Source organism: Thunnus thynnus, chromosome 22, assembly GCF_963924715.1.
Source record: "Thunnus thynnus chromosome 22, fThuThy2.1, whole genome shotgun sequence".
Lineage (NCBI taxonomy): Eukaryota > Metazoa > Chordata > Actinopteri > Scombriformes > Scombridae > Thunnus > Thunnus thynnus.
The window spans coordinates 2,762,789-2,781,066 of record NC_089538.1 but is presented as its reverse complement, the minus strand read 5'-3'; the positions used below and the strand labels follow the sequence as shown (position 1 = coordinate 2,781,066).

General features: G+C 38.4%; 2 protein-coding genes across 3 annotated transcripts in view; one reads left to right on the top strand and one right to left on the bottom strand.

Moving 5' to 3' along the window:
* The first annotated feature begins 256 nt into the window (after positions 1-256).
* Positions 257-17,287, top strand: aco1 (aconitase 1, soluble). Its single transcript, XM_067580750.1, has 21 exons — positions 257-373; positions 1,932-2,064; positions 2,180-2,348; positions 4,474-4,611; positions 4,740-4,809; positions 4,908-5,091; positions 5,538-5,677; positions 5,773-5,944; positions 6,286-6,386; positions 6,471-6,587; positions 7,865-8,024; positions 8,123-8,258; positions 8,895-8,979; positions 9,267-9,423; positions 9,956-10,080; positions 10,222-10,326; positions 11,097-11,239; positions 11,722-11,869; positions 12,756-12,878; positions 14,537-14,722; positions 14,828-17,287. Exons 2-21 carry the CDS (start codon positions 1,956-1,958, stop codon positions 14,942-14,944), a joined length of 2,685 nt encoding a protein of 894 aa, XP_067436851.1. The 5' UTR covers positions 257-373; positions 1,932-1,955; the 3' UTR covers positions 14,945-17,287.
* Positions 5,867-18,278, bottom strand: part of LOC137175087 (zinc finger MYND domain-containing protein 15-like) — a 39,011-nt gene continuing 26,599 nt past the window's right edge. Inside the window, exons 12-13 of one of the 2 annotated variants that reach the window (XM_067580761.1) lie at positions 9,918-10,021; positions 8,241-8,326 (exon numbers count right to left, since the gene is read on the bottom strand). The gene's annotated coding sequence lies outside the window, so the exon portion shown is untranslated. Of the gene's footprint in view, positions 5,957-8,240; positions 8,327-9,917; positions 10,022-18,278 lie in introns of those variants that run through there. The other variant, XM_067580760.1, reaches the window with a different exon arrangement.

Here is an 18,278-nt window from a genome sequence, read left to right as displayed (position 1 = left end):
ATCCCAATCAAATTCTGATGATATCAGTTACATTGTCTACTGGATTCTACCAGTTGTTGCAAATAATAGATGGAATATTCTGCCAATAAAAATAAAATATTGATCAATTCTTTCGCTGGTAGCTTCCAGTGAGGTATTTTATGTGGCAAGATTGTTTTTATTTTTATGTGTTTTTAATTTGGGTGTACTGACCCTTTAAACGTTTTAAACATCAGCGTATGGAAGTGATGCTTTTATTCAGAAAGGATAAGTCGGAAGAGAAATTGTACTGCTACTGGAGGCGGATCAGTGTGGTTTGTATGAGATCAGGCTGCTGACAGTTGCAGGCAACACACGGCCGTGATCTGCGGTGTCTCCTCTGCTGCTCACACAAGTAAGTCACTAAAATCCGACGACATTTAACTAACCGTTTTATTAACTGTTTTCCAGTAGTTTAACGTATCTAACGTAAGTTACAAGGTTCGCCCTCGCGTTGTTATGCAGAATAGTTCAGCTGCAAGCTAGCTAACTTTGCCTGTCAAATTCAAAAGCTTCATGTCTTTATGTTAATACTGTATGTTAAATATCTACCAGTAATGTTCATAAGACTGTTCCTTTCATTTAATGTTTTCATACAACACGTATGCGTTTGTAAATGTTAAAGTTTAACCATGAAGCTAATGCTAACTAACGTCAGAGGGCCAAGTGAAGTTAAAAGGGTAGTGAATGGTGATAACAGTATGAATGCAGCACGAATGAGTGACTCGCTTCGTCTTTTTTCTGCACTGAAGGTAGATTAAACATCATATTGGAGTTTAGATTAGAATAAAAAATATTCACAGAAAATTAATTTTTGCCCAGATATGAGCAGAGTTGAAACGTCATTTGTTGGCTGACAGTTACTTTTTTCAACACTGGTGCCGATAATTTACCCGAGTTTATGTCCCGATACGAAAATTACACTTTTTTGACTCTTTGTTTACCAATGTAAACTTTTTCTTTTTAAAAACAAAAATGAATTTAACTAAATAATGAAAAGTTGTAATCATGTTAAAAGCTACCAGTACAAGAGATTGTCGTAAATAGGCAGAAACTTTCTAGAAATCAGGAACTATAAACGAAATATGACCGGACATCCGATGCTCGCTACCTAGTGATGATTTAGTTGGTACCAAAAAAGTACAATGGCTATATACCTAGTCCTGGTCATCATCAATACGTTTAATTTGATTAATTTCACATAGTTATATCAGATATGTGTCTGTAAAAAGCTCAATAGTGGTGGTGGTGGTGGTTGCTCTGGCCATATTACGTCACAAACTGACGTAAGGATCATCATTTTGACTTTGCACTCTGCAGTATAGTTGTAGCCTGTATTTCAGCGAGCCAGTCAAGTATGTGGCCATTCAGGATATGTAGGCTCAGTAAAGTGCTGTTTTCAATAGCTCACCTTTCACACAGATAAGGCCTCTCTCAAGGAAATCACATGTAGTTGAAGTTTAATTTTTCTTATTCAGTTTATGTGAATTTACCACAAGGTGCAGCTTGTTGAACCTGCACCAGCATTTCACAGTTTTAAGTTTCATCAGATTGCTAAAGAGGTTTAGTTATGTAAGGTGGTTTGTAAAACATGGGCCCAGAGTTCACTGACCCTCAGCCTCGCCGTCCTGCATGGACTGCAACCTAAGCTAAGCTAATACATTTCCAAACTGAACATGGAGGGACCTCAGATTGTAGACTAGGCCGCATAAATAACCCTGTTTCACTCTGTAATAAGACTCTTTACATAATTGTATTCATTTGATCTATATGTGCAGTTAGTATATATGAAAGGTAGAATAAAAAATCATGAAGTTTGTGTGAATAGAATATTTGTTTCCTTTCATCACTGCTTCAGTGTTATTGTACCTTGTTGAAAACAGGCTTACATTGCTTCTATTTCCTCTCTTTAGATTCGTACGGACCCATAGAGGAGGATGTCTGGGACTATGAATAATCCTTTCCAACATATTGTTGAGCCTCTGGACCCCAAGGTCCCAAACCAGCAGTTTTATAATCTTTCCAAACTTGGAGATCCCAGATATGGTAACAGCAAATCTTGATCAAATGTTAATATGAAAGTTCTTGGTCACTGGAATTGTGTAGTTTTAGTAGCATATATTCCAAAGAGGTTCACTGTCTGAACACACCTGTTCCTCAGACCGTCTGCCGTTCTCCATCCGTGTCCTGCTGGAGTCTGCTGTCAGGAACTGTGATGAGTTTCTGGTGAAGCAGTCAGATGTGGAAAGCATCCTCAACTGGAAGCAGACCCAGACACAAACCGTGGAGGTACCATTCAGGCCGGCTCGTGTCATCCTCCAGGACTTCACGTATGTCTGCACCATTCTTTTGTATCAGACTTTCAGTGAGTTGCTACTATAGGTTGATTGAAATGTGTTCAAACCTGTAGAACTTCTATTTGTCAGTCATGGGGAGCACAGTGAAAGCAGTTGTATAATGTCTTTTTCGGCTCTGGAGGAACTTGTCAAGTCTGACAAAATAACCCTTATGATGTCATAGTGATGTCATCAGGGTAATTTCTTGGGCTTGGGCTTGGAAAGTACAGATTTGCTATAGAAAACTTGCGTTACAAGCTGGAAACTTGGAATATGAAAGATGTGGGAAATGTAGGATGTATTGTTTTTGGAGCTTGACCCACAGTAGGGACATAAGTCAGCATATCTCTGCCTCTACTGCACACATTTCTACTATTCCTTCTGTAATCTGTCTCGCGTGAGTATCCAAGCTTTATGGACATGTAATACTACATTGTTAGAGTACTTTTAAACTTTTAGTGGCAGGGGCACCTCTGTGGCTTATGGGTTAAGACACTGGCCATGAACTGCAACATCCTCTGCTCAAATTTGGCTGCCTGGTTCGAGTCGGGTTTGTGATAAGATGATGATGAAGGATAAGATTAAGTATTGCAATATTCTTTATTTTTATTACAGTCAATAAATCTCATGTGCAGACCAAAACCAACAATGAATGTATTCTACTAACAAGTATTGTGTGTGTGTGTGTGTGTGTGTGTGTGTGTGTGTGTGTGTATCCAAAGCCTGAGACATATCTTATTCCTCTGTGCCACAGAGCTCCATTGTTGTCCAAAAAATATTAAAAACACATCATTGAGCCACACTGTTGCACTGGGTAACGTGTTCCTATATGACTATGAAATATTACTAGAGCACCAAATGTGGATTAATCCACAGCTGTTAAAAATATTCCCTGTCAAATGCACTATTTCCTCCTGTTTGTGTTTGTTAAAAATGAGTGCCCAGCTGTTTTAGAAAATTACACAAAATAATTTATCCCATGTGCAAGACCAAAACTAGACAAATATGTTTGTCATTGACAGTGTATTACATAGTGGTTGTCCATACAGGTATCATATATATATATATCTCACAACCGTCTGTGGGGCGTTTGTACATTTGACTGACAACCCCCTTTGCTGTGATATAATCACAATATACCACTGCTAGGAGTGAGATATTGCTTTATAAATTGGTTACCAAATGTTACAGTATAGACACAATTCCAATAAAAACTGTTTTTATGAAATTACAATTACATTTCAAGACTCATTTACAAGAAAGCAGATCCCTGCTGCCTGTGGTTGTTGTGCAATCTTAGTAAACTGCTAAACTGATGTTCAAGCTATTTGGCAATCTAACCGCAGTTTATTTATTCACATTGACTTGAAAGTTTAATTATATGTTGAAAAAATGTCACTGGGGTCACATTGCAAAGTGTTTTCAATAACTTTAGGCCCACTCATTTTGTTAGGAGATGCATTGCTTGATGTTGCAAGTATGCTGCCCCACCCTCTCTGGTCCCTGAGGTTCAGGTGCCAATAGTTCTGGAGAGAGCTCTCACATTAGTGCCCGCTCATAGACTTTATCTCTCCTGCTTCAAGACCCACATCTGAAAGCTTTTGCAGCATGGTGTTGATGAGACAGTGGTTGGTGTAGCTCTGTGTCGTCCCGGCTCGCTAACAGATTGTGGGGAACATTTTATCGGTAGCTGTGGAGTGATAGTTAAAAATAGAAGTGTAAAAGGTCTGTTAAATGTACTAGCTGTAGTATACGCTCATTATGTCACGGCTATCAACCAGTCAGATTGCAAGATTTTAACTACCTGTTTTATAATTTATAATTTAACTGTTTAAATTTATGTTCTTACCACTTTCCATATCAAACATACAGCCTTGTATGTGTTACTCAGAGTTATGATTCATGCTATCTGTGTATTCATTACAAAGAATTAGCGAGGTCCACTGTGAGGACACAGAATCTTGGCTCAGGTGTATGTATTGTTATTGACATAAAGGTGACTTTATTTCAGGTGACATCACCCAGCCTTGATTTCCTAGATAACTTTAGCCCGATTTAAGGGATGATTATCATCTAATGATGATGACATTGACTGGAGTAACTCAGACTTGCATTGCAGTGGTGTACCTGCTGTGGTGGACTTTGCTGCCATGCGTGATGCTGTGATGAAACTAGGCGGCGACCCAGAGAAGATTAATCCTGTTTGCCCAGCTGACCTTGTCATCGATCATTCCATCCAGGTGGACTTTAACAGGAAGTAAGACCAGGTTCATCAGTCTGGTACCATCATGGCACCATCAGCTGATGCATACTGTAGTAATCTGCAATAAAGTTATATGCACGTATTTTACTGCAATTTAATCACACTGGCTCTTTTTCCTCAAGGTCAGATAGCCTTCAGAAAAACCAGGACCTGGAGTTTGACCGCAACAGAGAAAGATTTCAGTTCTTAAAGGTATGAAATGTTAACAATTATTAATTATTCTTTGTCTAATAGATAGTGATTGTGAAGGGATTTCTTTAGCCCGTGAATATGTTTTCTCTCCTTCCCAGTGGGGCTCTAAAGCCTTCAGGAACATGCGCATCATTCCTCCCGGTTCAGGAATCGTTCACCAGGTTAACCTGGAGTATCTGGCCCGGGTGGTGTTTAACCACGATGGGTACTTCTATCCTGACAGCCTGGTGGGCACAGACTCCCACACCACCATGATTGATGGCCTGGGTGTTCTTGGCTGGGGTAAGCTAATCTTTCTTCACCAGACTAGTTTAAGCTCAACACTTACCAGGAGTTAATTTGTGATCAACTATGAGCTTTAGTGTGTGTACTTCTCCTCACCCTGCGCCATCTACCTAATCAGTAATTAATCTGTTCAAAAACAGTAATGTAACAATGACAATTTGTGATTTTAGAGATGTTCGTAGGAGTACTCTTGAATTTCATCCAGAGTGAGGCTAGCTGTTTACCCCATTATCTAACCACATAACCACATTATCTCATGTCTGAATACTTAACACACAGACATGAGATTGATATCTATCTTCTCATCTCACTCCCGGTGATTTTGGTTGTAATACCTATTGCATGCTGCAGTACAGTAAGCTTCTAGTTAATGGTAACATGAACATAATGTGAATTTTGGTGTGATCATGAAGTTCTAAATAAGTTTGTGGTACAACCTTCAGGTGTGGGTGGAATAGAAGCAGAGGCTGTGATGCTGGGTCAGCCAATCAGCATGGTTCTGCCTGAGGTAGTTGGATACAAGCTGTTTGGGAGTCCAGACAAGTTCATTACTTCCACAGACATTGTCCTCACTGTTACGAAGGTAATTAGACTCTGCTTGCTCGTGCAGCTTTTACCCACTTCTGTCATATCCAGCATCGTTGACATTACATTCTTCCTCTCCTCTTGTGCTCTCAGCACCTCCGTCAGGTGGGTGTAGTGGGGAAGTTCGTGGAGTTTTTCGGCCCGGGTGTGGCTCAACTGTCCATCGCTGACAGAGCCACCATCGCCAATATGTGTCCAGAGTACGGAGCCACAGCAGCTTTCTTCCCTGTGGACAACGTCAGCATTCAGTACCTCGAGCAGACTGGTGAGTGCCCAGCTGTGGAGTATGGAAAAAAAATCCTGTCATGTACTGAACTACAAGTTTGATTTGACATAAAATGTGGTCGACTTCAGGACTATCAATATACTACACATTTGGTTTTCCACCATATTTGCTTATTTGAAACCAGCATGCAGTAGTGATGTAGTGCTACATAGTTCATCTACACTGTTCCACAACTTCACGCAACATTTTGACCTTAAACATTTCTTCATGCATGGCACCCTCTTCAAGTTAACAAATGGATACTTCATTTCTTAAAACACCTCTGTGATTTATCTAAAACGGTTATTTTCTTCATTTTTGTCTCCTTTGTCTTGATTCAGGGCGAGAAGTGGAAAAGCTGTCTTACATTACAAAGTACCTGAAGGCAGTGTCCATGTTCAGAGACTACAATGATGTCTCTCAGGATCCAGATTTCACTCAGGTCAGCCTTGACATCATTATGAAGTTTTAGCAGTTTCAGCATTTGAATGCAGTGTAACTGAACTACCATCACTGTCTCTTTCAGGTTGTAGAGCTGGACCTGAGAAAAGTGGTTCCATGCTGCAGCGGCCCCAAACGACCTCAGGACAGAATTCCTGTTTCCACTATGAAAGAAGACTTTGAAACGTGCTTGGGAGCAAAGGTAAGTGTCACATTATGAAGCATCACATGAAACACAGGAAACAAAACTCACTTTCTCCACAACCACCAAATAACTTTTTGTTTTGTTAAACTTAGCCTAGTGGAAACATAAGTGTTCACTGGGTGGAGATGTACACATCACTAAATTAAGAAGTTGCACTACACAAACTAGTTCTTGCACAGAGATTAGTTGTTACTAAATATTTACACCCAGTGACAGCCAGATGTAACTGACTGACCCCAACTAACTACTGACTAAAATACTTTTTGTAGACGCAACACACTTTCTTTAGTAAAGATGTTGGAAGATGTTTGGGCCTTGTTTTCACTTGTCTTGAATTTATTTTCTCTGTCTTAGAAAAACATGTTGCAAGAGCCTTCAGAAACTCCTGAAGATTAAACTTAGAAAACTAAACACAGACTTACTATAAACAGACTTGAAGACACTCCCTAGCCTGACAACATTAATGCTACAAACAACTCATAATGCAAAAACAATCTCTGATATTGTGAACATGTAATAGTCTACTCTTCGAATATAAGACGACCCCCAGTTTTTCAAATGTAGTTCCAGAATAAAATACTGTCATATATTTGGGCCAATACGATAATTTTAATAAATTATTCGGCCTCCTTAAACTGTTATTTTGGGTAGTTATGTTTGTATAGCTTGTGACGTTAATGTGACTTCTTGTTTACATAGTTGTTTGCTTTTGATTGGACGGCGCTAATGATGTTTCGAAGCAGCCAATTACTTAACTAAGATGTTTCTTAAGCTTTAAAGGTGCAACCCAATTTAGTAAATCACTAGTTTAAAACTAGCTAGTAGAAGAACATACTTAGTGATTTTTATAGCTACTTCTCAGATGGGCTGAGTATTGAACTTCAGTACTTTTTGGTACCAAAAAAGCGAGCATCAAATGTCAGATACATAATCTTGTTCAGTGTAATCAGATAGCACTCGATTTAAATCATAATCTTGCCAGTTTTAGATTATTTTATTTAAGTTCTTTTATGGCTGTATGTGTTTAAAAACCTTTTAATATTCTTTCTTGCTTCCTCTGTAAAACAAAATAAGGGTTTATAGGTAAGGGATCAGATAAAGTATTGTTTTGGCGTCGGTGCTGAAACTTTGTATCAACAAGTGATACCCAGCCCCATTTGTCAATAATAGCTTTAATTTGATGTTCAGTGTCTATAACTTAATTGATGTTATTGTCAGTGCACTGGTTAACTCTACAACATAACTCACTTCACTTTATCTTGTGCTGTTTTCAGCAAGGCTTCAAGGGTTTCCAAGTGGCCCCTGAGCGTCACAGCATTGTGGCCCCCTTCCAGTTCAATGGAAAAGAGTATCAGTTGAGCCATGGCTCAGTGGTCATCGCTGCTATCACCAGCTGTACCAACACCAGCAACCCATCTGTCATGCTAGGAGCTGGTGGGTATTCTTCACTTAATAACATTTGTGGAATATCATGGAATCTGTGGGGAGGCAGAGATAGGATAAGATATTGAAGATTAATTGTTTTCTCTCAGGACTCCTTGCTAAAAAGGCAATAGAGTGTGGCTTGAGCGTGAAGCCTTACATAAAGACCAGCCTGTCACCCGGCAGTGGAGTCGTCACCTACTACCTGAAGGAGAGCGGTGTCATGGACTACCTCTCTCAGCTGGGGTAAGCTGCTGAACTTACTTCAATCAGTCACTCGTCTGTAGTAGAACAGATGATCCCAAACTTGTTCACTGATGTGTGGAAGACAGAGACGCGTTATGTGTTGTTTACGTGTGATGACTTAATTTAAAACATTTAATTTGCAGAAGTTCAGAGTTGGGGTGGGCAATATGGATAAAATCCCCTATCACTGTTTATGTAATTTTATTTTGAAATAGAGATTTACATCATGATATAGTATAGAGATATTAAACAAACATCCACCATGGTGGAAAAGCTGTCAGTGATTACACAGTTTGTCCACCAGAGGGCACTGACTGTTTACTTTTTTCAAAACTGCAAAATGTGAAACTCCGTACATATCACAGTTCATGAAAAATGTACATACAAACGTAAAGATTCTTATGAAAAATTGTGTCTATGCTAAATGAATATTGAATAGTGATTTTTTTTTTTTTTTTTTTTTTTTTTAATCTCATTGTTACCCAACATAAAGTGTGTGTCAGTATGTAAGGCCCATACAAAAAGAGCTTGTATCATGTTCTCTGTCCCACATGGCAAAGCCAACCTGAAGTTTATATGAGGCTCTTTAAAGATAATATTCAACCATTGAAACAATCATTTTGTCTCTCCTGTTAGCTTTGAGGTTGTTGGCTATGGTTGCATGACGTGTATAGGCAACAGTGGGCCGCTCCCAGAGCCGGTGGTGGAGGCCATAACTCAGGTACCAAAGGTTTATATTAAGAGGCTCCACTCCTCAGTCTGTATTAAGCTGTTTTTCTTCCTCATCTATCTTTTTCTTTTCCCAGCATTCCTCACGCTTACATGTCCTGCGGTAACAGGAATATTGTTTTGTCCATTGCTTTCTTTAGTTTTGTTTGCATGTGCTTTTACTTGATCTGAAGTATTTCTGCTCTCATTTCACAAGCTAAACAATAACACATTTCAAAACACAAATACATAGTCTTTTCTATGATCTGAGGTCTTCACAGTGATGTGTGTGTGTTTCAGGGAGATCTAGTTGCTGCTGGAGTTCTGTCAGGAAACAGAAACTTTGAAGGGCGTGTCCACCCCAACACCAGAGCCAACTACCTGGCTTCTCCTCCACTCGTCATTGCCTACGCAATAGCCGGCACTGTGAGGATCGACTTTGAGAACGAACCCATTGGTGAGTGGTTTGGAGAGTAACTAGACGCAAAAAATGTTTGGGTTTTTTTGTGCCATTAAGTAACAGTTGAGTACATAGTGTGCTGGTGGAAGCTTCAACCACAAAATCTGGCTAAGTGCTCAACCGACCAGGAAACAGATGTCATTATAAATGTGTGCTGGATGGAGCCAAATGTAGAATCTAAAGGTTACTTTCTTCTCTCAGCAGGATGCTGCTGGATTGGATACAGTTTTTTTTTTAGTCTTTGGATTTAAAAATTACAGTTACACAACCAACAGTTATAATGTGATTTGACAAGCTAGACATTCAACATAGCTTCCAGGGTGAGTCTATGAATGTAAGACTGACTCATGGATGCAGTACATGAAGATTCATTCTGTTTAAGACTAGTCATTTTTAGGCCGGAAAAGAGGCTTTTGTTTGTTGTAAGATTTCGTATTTGTCAGTTTCACAGCCAAGAATATACAAAGGTGGTTGACGTTTCTAATATTCACAATTTAGATATTTTTCTCCTTTTTGTGTCTTTTTGTAGCCATTAATTCTGAAGGCAAAGAGGTTTTCCTGAGGGATATCTGGCCCACACGGGAAGAGATCCAGGCTGTGGAGAGAAAGTTTGTCATTCCATCAATGTTCAAAGAAGTCTACGAGAAGATTGAGGTAGAGTCAACTTTTAATGCGATAGCTGTTAAAGATAAATGTTTGTCATAATGAGTTGTGTGTTAAGAAAAACATTTTTAGTAAGCGTCCTAACAGTCAGATGTAAATGTGTGATTGAATCTTTTGGTTGTGTTGTTGCAGAAAGTGAATGAACGCTGGAACTCTCTGGTCGCTCCATCTGACAAACTGTATACCTGGGACCCCAACTCAACTTACATCAAGTCACCACCGTTCTTTGATGGTTTGGTAAATAAACAAATCAATACATCTTCCCGAAGATGTACAGTGTATATTTGCAAGATGTTTAAAAGAATACAAATTTAAGATTTAAAATCCAATTTTATTTGATTGTTTTATTTTTTATTAAACTCTAAAAAACAATAAGTGTACTCCTGATAGCACTATAGACCACAATTTGAAACTGGATTTTTCAGTGGAATGTTAACAATGTCCAGATGTTTGCTCATTTCCAGAGAAAATAAAAAGGCTTGTTTCATATTCATGTTTACAAAAGCAGGATTCTTGATTTCTTGAGAAATCTGTTATAGTCAAAATCAAAACCACAGGGTGGGATCTCACTTTCAAATAGACTCTACACAGCAGTCAGAGGTCGCTGGTCAGCTGCTCTGGTTTCTGGCAAAGGTTGTGAAAAAATAAGCAAAATTAAAAAAAAAAAGATGCAGTAGTCTGGTTATAGTGTTTTGCTTCGGAGTAAACTGGAAATGATTTTTCAGGTTTTCATTTTCATTTTGGCAGTAAGTAAGTATTTGTCAAACATAAAATGAAAATTGGAATACAACATGTATATGGAAATAGAAAATGAAATTTCTGTTATTGATTAAATGATTTCATCTGGACTTCCATAGTACAGTACTACTGTTACTAATACTACTCATACCTCAACGATTAGTACAACCATTACTATTTAAGGTACAAATACTACTGTTACTTTTGTCAGAGGCTGATCATTATTTTTTGGCCACGACTATAACTTGTATCATCTTGCTTTCATTCAGACCATGCAGCTGCAGCTTCCCAGGTCCATAAATGACGCCTACGTGCTGCTGAACTTTGGTGACTCAGTCACCACAGACCACATTTCTCCTGCTGGGAACATCGCCCGAAACAGCCCTGCAGCACGCTACCTGACAAACAGAAGGTGAGTCCTGACTGCTCTGAACTGTGAGGAAGTATTGGCAGTAGTGTTTTATGTAGAAATAGATGTCCACATTTCAAGATAACCCCAGAAACCATTAAATGTGTTTCCACCAAGGAATAAATGATCCAGGCTCACTGAATGGTTTGATGAGTATGAAAATGATCATATGTTATGGCCTTCACAGTAACCAGATCTCAACCCAATTGAACACCTATGGGAGATTTTGCATTGACTTGTTAGACAGCGCTCTCCACCACCATCATTAAAACACCACATGAGGGAGTATCTTTTGGAAGAATGATGTTCATCCCTCCAGTAGAGTTCAGAGACTGTAGAATCAATTCCAAGGTGCACTGAAACTGTTTTGGCGGCACGTGGTTGTCCAGCACCTTAATAAGACACTTTATGTTGGTTTTTCCTTTAATTTGTCACCCATCTGTACATAAAAGCTTCCTGTTCCACACTGTTATGTGTTCTGACAGTTTGACCCCACGTGAGTTCAACTCTTATGGCTCCCGTCGAGGTAACGATGCTGTAATGGCCAGAGGGACGTTCGCCAACATCCGCCTATTTAATAAATTACTCAACAAGCAGGCACCACAAACCATTCACCTGCCAACTGGAGAAACGGTCAGCATGCTACACCTTTCTACCACTTTGTAACCAAATGTCATTCACATGTTGTGCCGCTCTTTGATCTCAACTGTGTCAACTGTCTTTGTCTCCTTTTCATAATAAGAAGTGACCACCATACAGTAAACGGTGTGACTTTGGGCTGTCCCAGATGAAACTTGACAATGATGAGAGAGTCTGAAAGTCTATAAAATGTCTAAAATTAGTGAAAAATCTCCATCATGTCCAAGCTGTCTCCAAATATCTTGTTTTATTTGACCGATTAGTCCAGTAAGTGATTTAAAATTGATGACAGCAAAAGAAATTTCTGACTGAAGGAGACGACAACACAGTCATGATGTTCTTTGTGTTAACTGATCACTCCTGAGCCATCAGACAGTTCTGCCTCACAGCAGGCCTTTGTTTTGGCCCCAGCAGCCATGAAGGAAGAGCTATATTTAGACCTGTTTCCTCTTTTAATTGAAACACAGGTAAGTTAAGTTCCTGAAATAGTCTCTGGGATCCTGGAAAAGATACTGCTGTGAAAACAGGCTAAATGTGACTGCTGTTATGAATCATGTCTACAAACCAACCAACTGGAACACAGCATTAAATGACACATAATACATAAACAGTGCCAGCGCTGTGGTCAAAACTTTTTGCTGCATTTTCAGGACATAACTGGTAGAGATGGATGATGTGAGTTAATAACATGTCTCTGCTTATGTAATTTTTTTTCCTATTTACGTGATAGTGCTATGATGAAACAAATATTTTTAGACTCATCTCACAAATTCCATCTAACCTGCACAGCGCTGTTTATTCCTCAAGCAAAGAGTTCATCTCGCCTACATGATGTGAAACACTACAACTAACTTTTCTGTATTGTGCCCTTTTTGTCCAGATGGATGTGTTTGATGCTGCGGAGAGATACCAGCAGTCTGGAGTGCCTCTGCTGGTTCTGGCAGGGAAGGAGTACGGCTCGGGCAGCTCCAGAGACTGGGCAGCGAAAGGTCCTTTCTTACTGGTAAGAGTCACATGTCCTCAGACCCTGTTGGATTTTATGAAATCTTGTCCTCGTCCTAAGCTCACAGATGAGCAGCAGGTATTGTGTGAAGGTCCTATTAATGAGAAAGAGTTATATAAAGCTATACAGTCTTTTCAGAATGGCAAGGCTCCCGGTCTAGATGGGATACATGTGGAGGTTTTTAGAGCCTTCTTTGTCAAAATTAAGGATGCTTTATCAGCCTACTATAAATTTTCTTTTGAAGTAATCTAATTGTCAAAAGAGGGGCTAATTTCCCTGTTGCTAAAACATGATGCAGATGGCAAAAGATCCTGTGAAATTAAATAACTTAGACCCCTAACACTCTTGTGTTGTGATGCCCGTATTTTAGCCAGATGTATTGCACTGAGATTAAAGCAAGTCATTCAACAATTAATACATTTTGACCAAACAGGTTTCTTACAAGGCCGATTTATAGGTGATAATATCAGGCGACTCCTTGAAATCATTGAGTGTTATGATGAGAATAATCTGCCTGGTTTGATATTTATAGCTGACTTTGAGAAAGCTTTTGACCCTGTTAGCTGGAAGTTAATATATCAACCTTTGCAGTACTATAACTTTGGTGATTGGAGGGGAAAACATCTGTCTATTTATGGCAAAGTTACAATAATTAATTCTTTGATAATTTCACAATTTACTTATTGTCTTTTGTCTTTGCCTGCCTGATGTTACCTTTTTTTAAAGCGTATGAAAAGAAAATCTTAAGTTTTATTTGGAATGATAAACCTTAAAAAATTAAGCGCAGTTATTTGTATAATACACGTGAAAGCTCTGATTAAAAACTCTCAGGATAATTTAGGTATTTGTCAACCTTGCATTAGAAATTACAAATGGTTGGGCAAGTGTAAAATCAACTCAGATATGTGTCGTTTCTTTATGTCCTTTGAGAATATAACTTCTCATCCATATTATTTTCAAACATATTAGAATGATGTGTTTGATACTACTCTTCCTTGGTTAAACATTTTTAGGGGTATTTACTTGTCATCTTGCTCTACTTATTTATGGACCTTTTCAGTTAAATTTTTTTTATAAGATATTACCAACAAGAAAAATGCTTAAGATATGGAGAATAACTGATTTTGTGGTGATGAGAAAGGGTGGATATTATGCATTTATTTTGGTATATATGTATGTGTGTATAAATGTGGTATGTCTGTTGTTTTTGTTTGTGATGTAAGTTATATTTTTTGTGTGCGAGTATTGAATATGTGTGTTTGTGTAAAATAAAACAAAAAAAAAAGAAAAAACATCTTAATGCATATTTTACTGGATTTTTTTGCTATATTTAGCTAGAATTATTGTTTTTTATTGTTTGATTTAAAAAAAAAAAAAAAAAAAAAAAAAAAAAATCAAGGTCCACTTACTAGCTTTTTCTAGCATTTTCAACTGCATCTCATGGTGTTCATCAGTCAATAATTTGCTCAGTCATCATGTGACTGAAATATGAAACCTGGACAACTGAGCAAACTCCACTGAAGACCATGAGATTTGACTGAAAGCTCTAGAAAAGGCAACGAAGTGGACCTTTATTCTTTTTCTGGTCAAATCTGTGTTTTGAATGTCAAGTATGAACGTCCACACTTAAGTTTTTGTGTGTGCCTTTTTTTAATAAGGGTATAAAGGCAGTTCTAGCTGAGAGCTATGAGCGGATCCACCGCAGTAATCTGGTCGGGATGGGAGTGATCCCTCTGGAGTATCTATCAGGAGACACTGCTGACAGCCTGGGACTGACCGGCAGGGAGCGCTTCACCATCATCATCCCCGAGCAGCTAACACCCCGCATGATAGTCGACGTGAAGGTACGTTAAGAGCATTCAGACTCATTATTTTTACCATTATTATTTACTGTTATTTTACTGATTCAGGTGAGTTTGAATGTGATTTTTCTCTTTGTGTTCTCACAGCTCGACACAGGAAAAACATTCCAAGTGCGGATGAGATTCGACACTGATGTGGAGCTGGCATATTTCCACCACGGAGGCATCCTCAACTACATGATCCGCAAGATGTCCGAAAACTAACATGCCAAGTACAACAAAGAAAGAGAACCATTCTTCTCAGCTACAGTCCAACATGGCAATACCATAGCGAGTTCAAGTAATGGTGTAATGACAAAAGAATGCCGTCCAAGAATTATCCAATTATTGTTCACGTTTGGTGCCATTAACAGAGAGCTGAAAATTACCCTTCCTCATTTTTGAGAATGCTGCTACTTCTTAGAATTACAAAGCAGACTAGCTGGAATACATGAGGTGTGAATATTTAGTTATGGTATTCAAGGTAGGATGATGCTTGATTTTAAAAACACGATAGGTAAAACAGTTTTTTTCGTCTCCACCAGATGTCCTCCAATATTTCATTTTCCTAATATGAACTCATTCCTACCTGCTCTCTGTGGGTGTGTGAGGGTTTCAGAGACACCAGTGCACTACAGCTAAACCAAGGTTTCTTTCAAGGTTTCTACTACCAGGTTTTGATACATGGACTATCATTCAGTACCACTCATTGATACTTGAGTAAATCAGCTTCAGACGGGAGCTTTGCTCTGAACAGAGAATGGCTCTAATTTAGAAAAAACTCAATGGTTGTTTTATCAGTCCTGACGGGGGTGAGATTAGCAGAGTGGAAAACATGGTTTTGGGGAAATTTGTGGTTGTACATGAAGTTTTGTCTCTCACATGCAACATAGCTCCCCGGCCAAAATCCAACCAGGGATGTTGCGGTTATACTGTCTTAACCATTCGGCTACCAAATGCCTCTCATTGATGTAATTTCTGTTCTAATTTTTTTTCTTTTTCTTGCACAGTAATCAAAAGAAACTGATAAGCATTAAAGAAGAAGAATAGTAGTATCAATGAAATCCTAACAATCCCTACAGTGATTGGAGAATAACTGATAGATGATTTAATAATAAGTAGTCCTAGTTTACATCATCCTGCTAAATCTGCTCGTTAGAACTGATGGCCAAAACTACATAAATAAGACCCAAGTTGTAATAAACAAAAATTGTTCTTTAAATATCAAGGATTATGTTGAGAGTAAACATTCATCAACTCCACTTACTTCCTTTGTTCCTGGTGCTTTCAACCACATCTCGTGATTTTTGTGCCTTCCCGCCAGAGACAGACGTGGCCGGAGGCATCATGTTTTTGGGTTGTACATCCGTACATATGTACCGTTCTCATGAACATGATATCTCAAGAATGCCTTGAGGGAATTTCTTCAAATTTGGCACACACATTAAGTGATTAGATTTTGGTCAAGGTCAAGGTTACTGTGACCTCACGTCTGTCCCATTTGCTCTTGAACGTGATACCTCAGGAAAGCCTGGAGGGAATTTCATTACATCTGGCAAAAAACATCCACTTGAACTCAAGGATGAACTGATTAGAATTTGGTGATCAAAGGTCAATATTCACTGCGACCTCACAAAACACATTTTTGGCCATAAATCAAGAACTCATATGCTAATTACGACAAAGTTTCACAAATGTCTAATAAGGATAAAATGATGAGGTGATGACATTTTATATCCAAAAAGTCCCTATGTGAAGACATCATGTTTCTCACTGGAAATTATTCACTGGAATCATATGTGTGAAGTGATAACTTCCATTTTGCCAGAAAATACACTTAATACACTGGATGTAAACTGCAACTTGACTGGTTGGCGGAGGCATACACCCAGAGGTGGTATTTCTACTTTATCTGTGGATGGAGTCTGCTCCAACTGAACTATCTCTGTGACAACTGAGCAAACTTCATTAGCCAATAAAGACCATGAGATCTGGTTGAAAGCTTCTGAAAAATCCAACAAGTTGACCTTGAGTCAGTTTTCTTTTTTAAGGAGCACTGTTTATTGGTGGTGATGGACTAAGAAATCATACGAAGTGTGACCTGACTGAGAGAAGAATATAATTCTGAAATACTGTATTACAATAATGGTTACCTTACATTGCACATGTGCTGCATGACACCATTGTTACCATTTCAACCCACTTCAGGTTGTCAGTTTTATTCACAACCAAACACGTTTTTAAAAATTCATGTTTCTTCTAAACCTCTTTTTGCTCTCTGTCTCTCATTTAATATATAAAAATACGCCTGTTTGTGTGTTTGTTCAGACATTCCATTGTAAAGCTGCTTTTGCCATTGTGTCAAGTTAATGTTATTGACTGCCTTAATAACATATCTGATCATCTTGATTCAAAGATGTTTGTGTCCTCTTGTATCTTAAAAGACTGATTATTTTGATTTTGAAGACAAAATCATGTTTTTGTTTAACAGTTCAATTAAAATCTGTCTGAATGCATTAAGCCATAGAATACTGATAAATAGAATAAAAAGTGATTTCTTTTTTGGAATGGTTTTCTTGTCATTTATAGTTTATGCCTTACTTTAGCATTTATTGATTTCTTTTTCCAAACAGATTTTTTCATTTTAATGTATTTGAATAAGAGAACATGCACAACCTTAAACATAAATGTTGCCAATCTGATGTACTGAGGCTGATCTTGGCAAAGCTCTAAACATCAAATACCAGCATGATTACAAGACTGCTGGAATGCTTTTTTTTATAATACCCTGGAGAATATGAACCTTTAAATAGTCCTCAGAAAAGCTCTATTCATCCCATAGAGAGGCTACGGGCTGGTTATAGAACCATGCTCTCGCTCATCCTAGAGTTCTTTCAACGGTTTGGACAAGAAAGTGTGTTTTTAAGCCACTCTTTACCTACTGTACAACTTTCCAAAAACTCAGGAGGCAAGTAGGGAAATGAGAGTTTTGTGGTTGGCTGAGTGATGTACTTCCTACTGTGTGAGTGGGAGCTTTTTCTATAAAGTCCAATTGCTCATTTTGCCCAGTAGAGGGTGCACTGAGCAGGTTTAGTGTGATAGAGAACAGACTATATAACCGGCATCGATGTGTCTCAGTTGTACTAACAACAAGCTTTTACTTGATTTGATAAACTGGGGCATAAAGTGCAAGAGCTTGGAAGGTCCTAAGGTGGTGAATTTCAAGTGTGGACTTAGTTAGAGCTGTGTATTCATAAATCAGACATGCCTTGAAGCCTGGTTTCTCCATGAAGTTATATGTATAAGTTAGAAAAATAATTTTCAATTCTTTGATAGTGGTACATATCACATACATATTATGTATCTAACACATTGTTAAAGCTACAGTATATGATGCACTCAGTAAAATATTCAAATCCAAGACGTGGTTTATGCAGGGCACTAACAACAATTTTAGGAATACTGAAGCCAGGTCCCTCCATCCCCCTGCCTCTGAGTGTTAAAAAATAAATACAGAGTCTAATGTACACATGGTTGAAGGATATGAACGAAAGTGAAA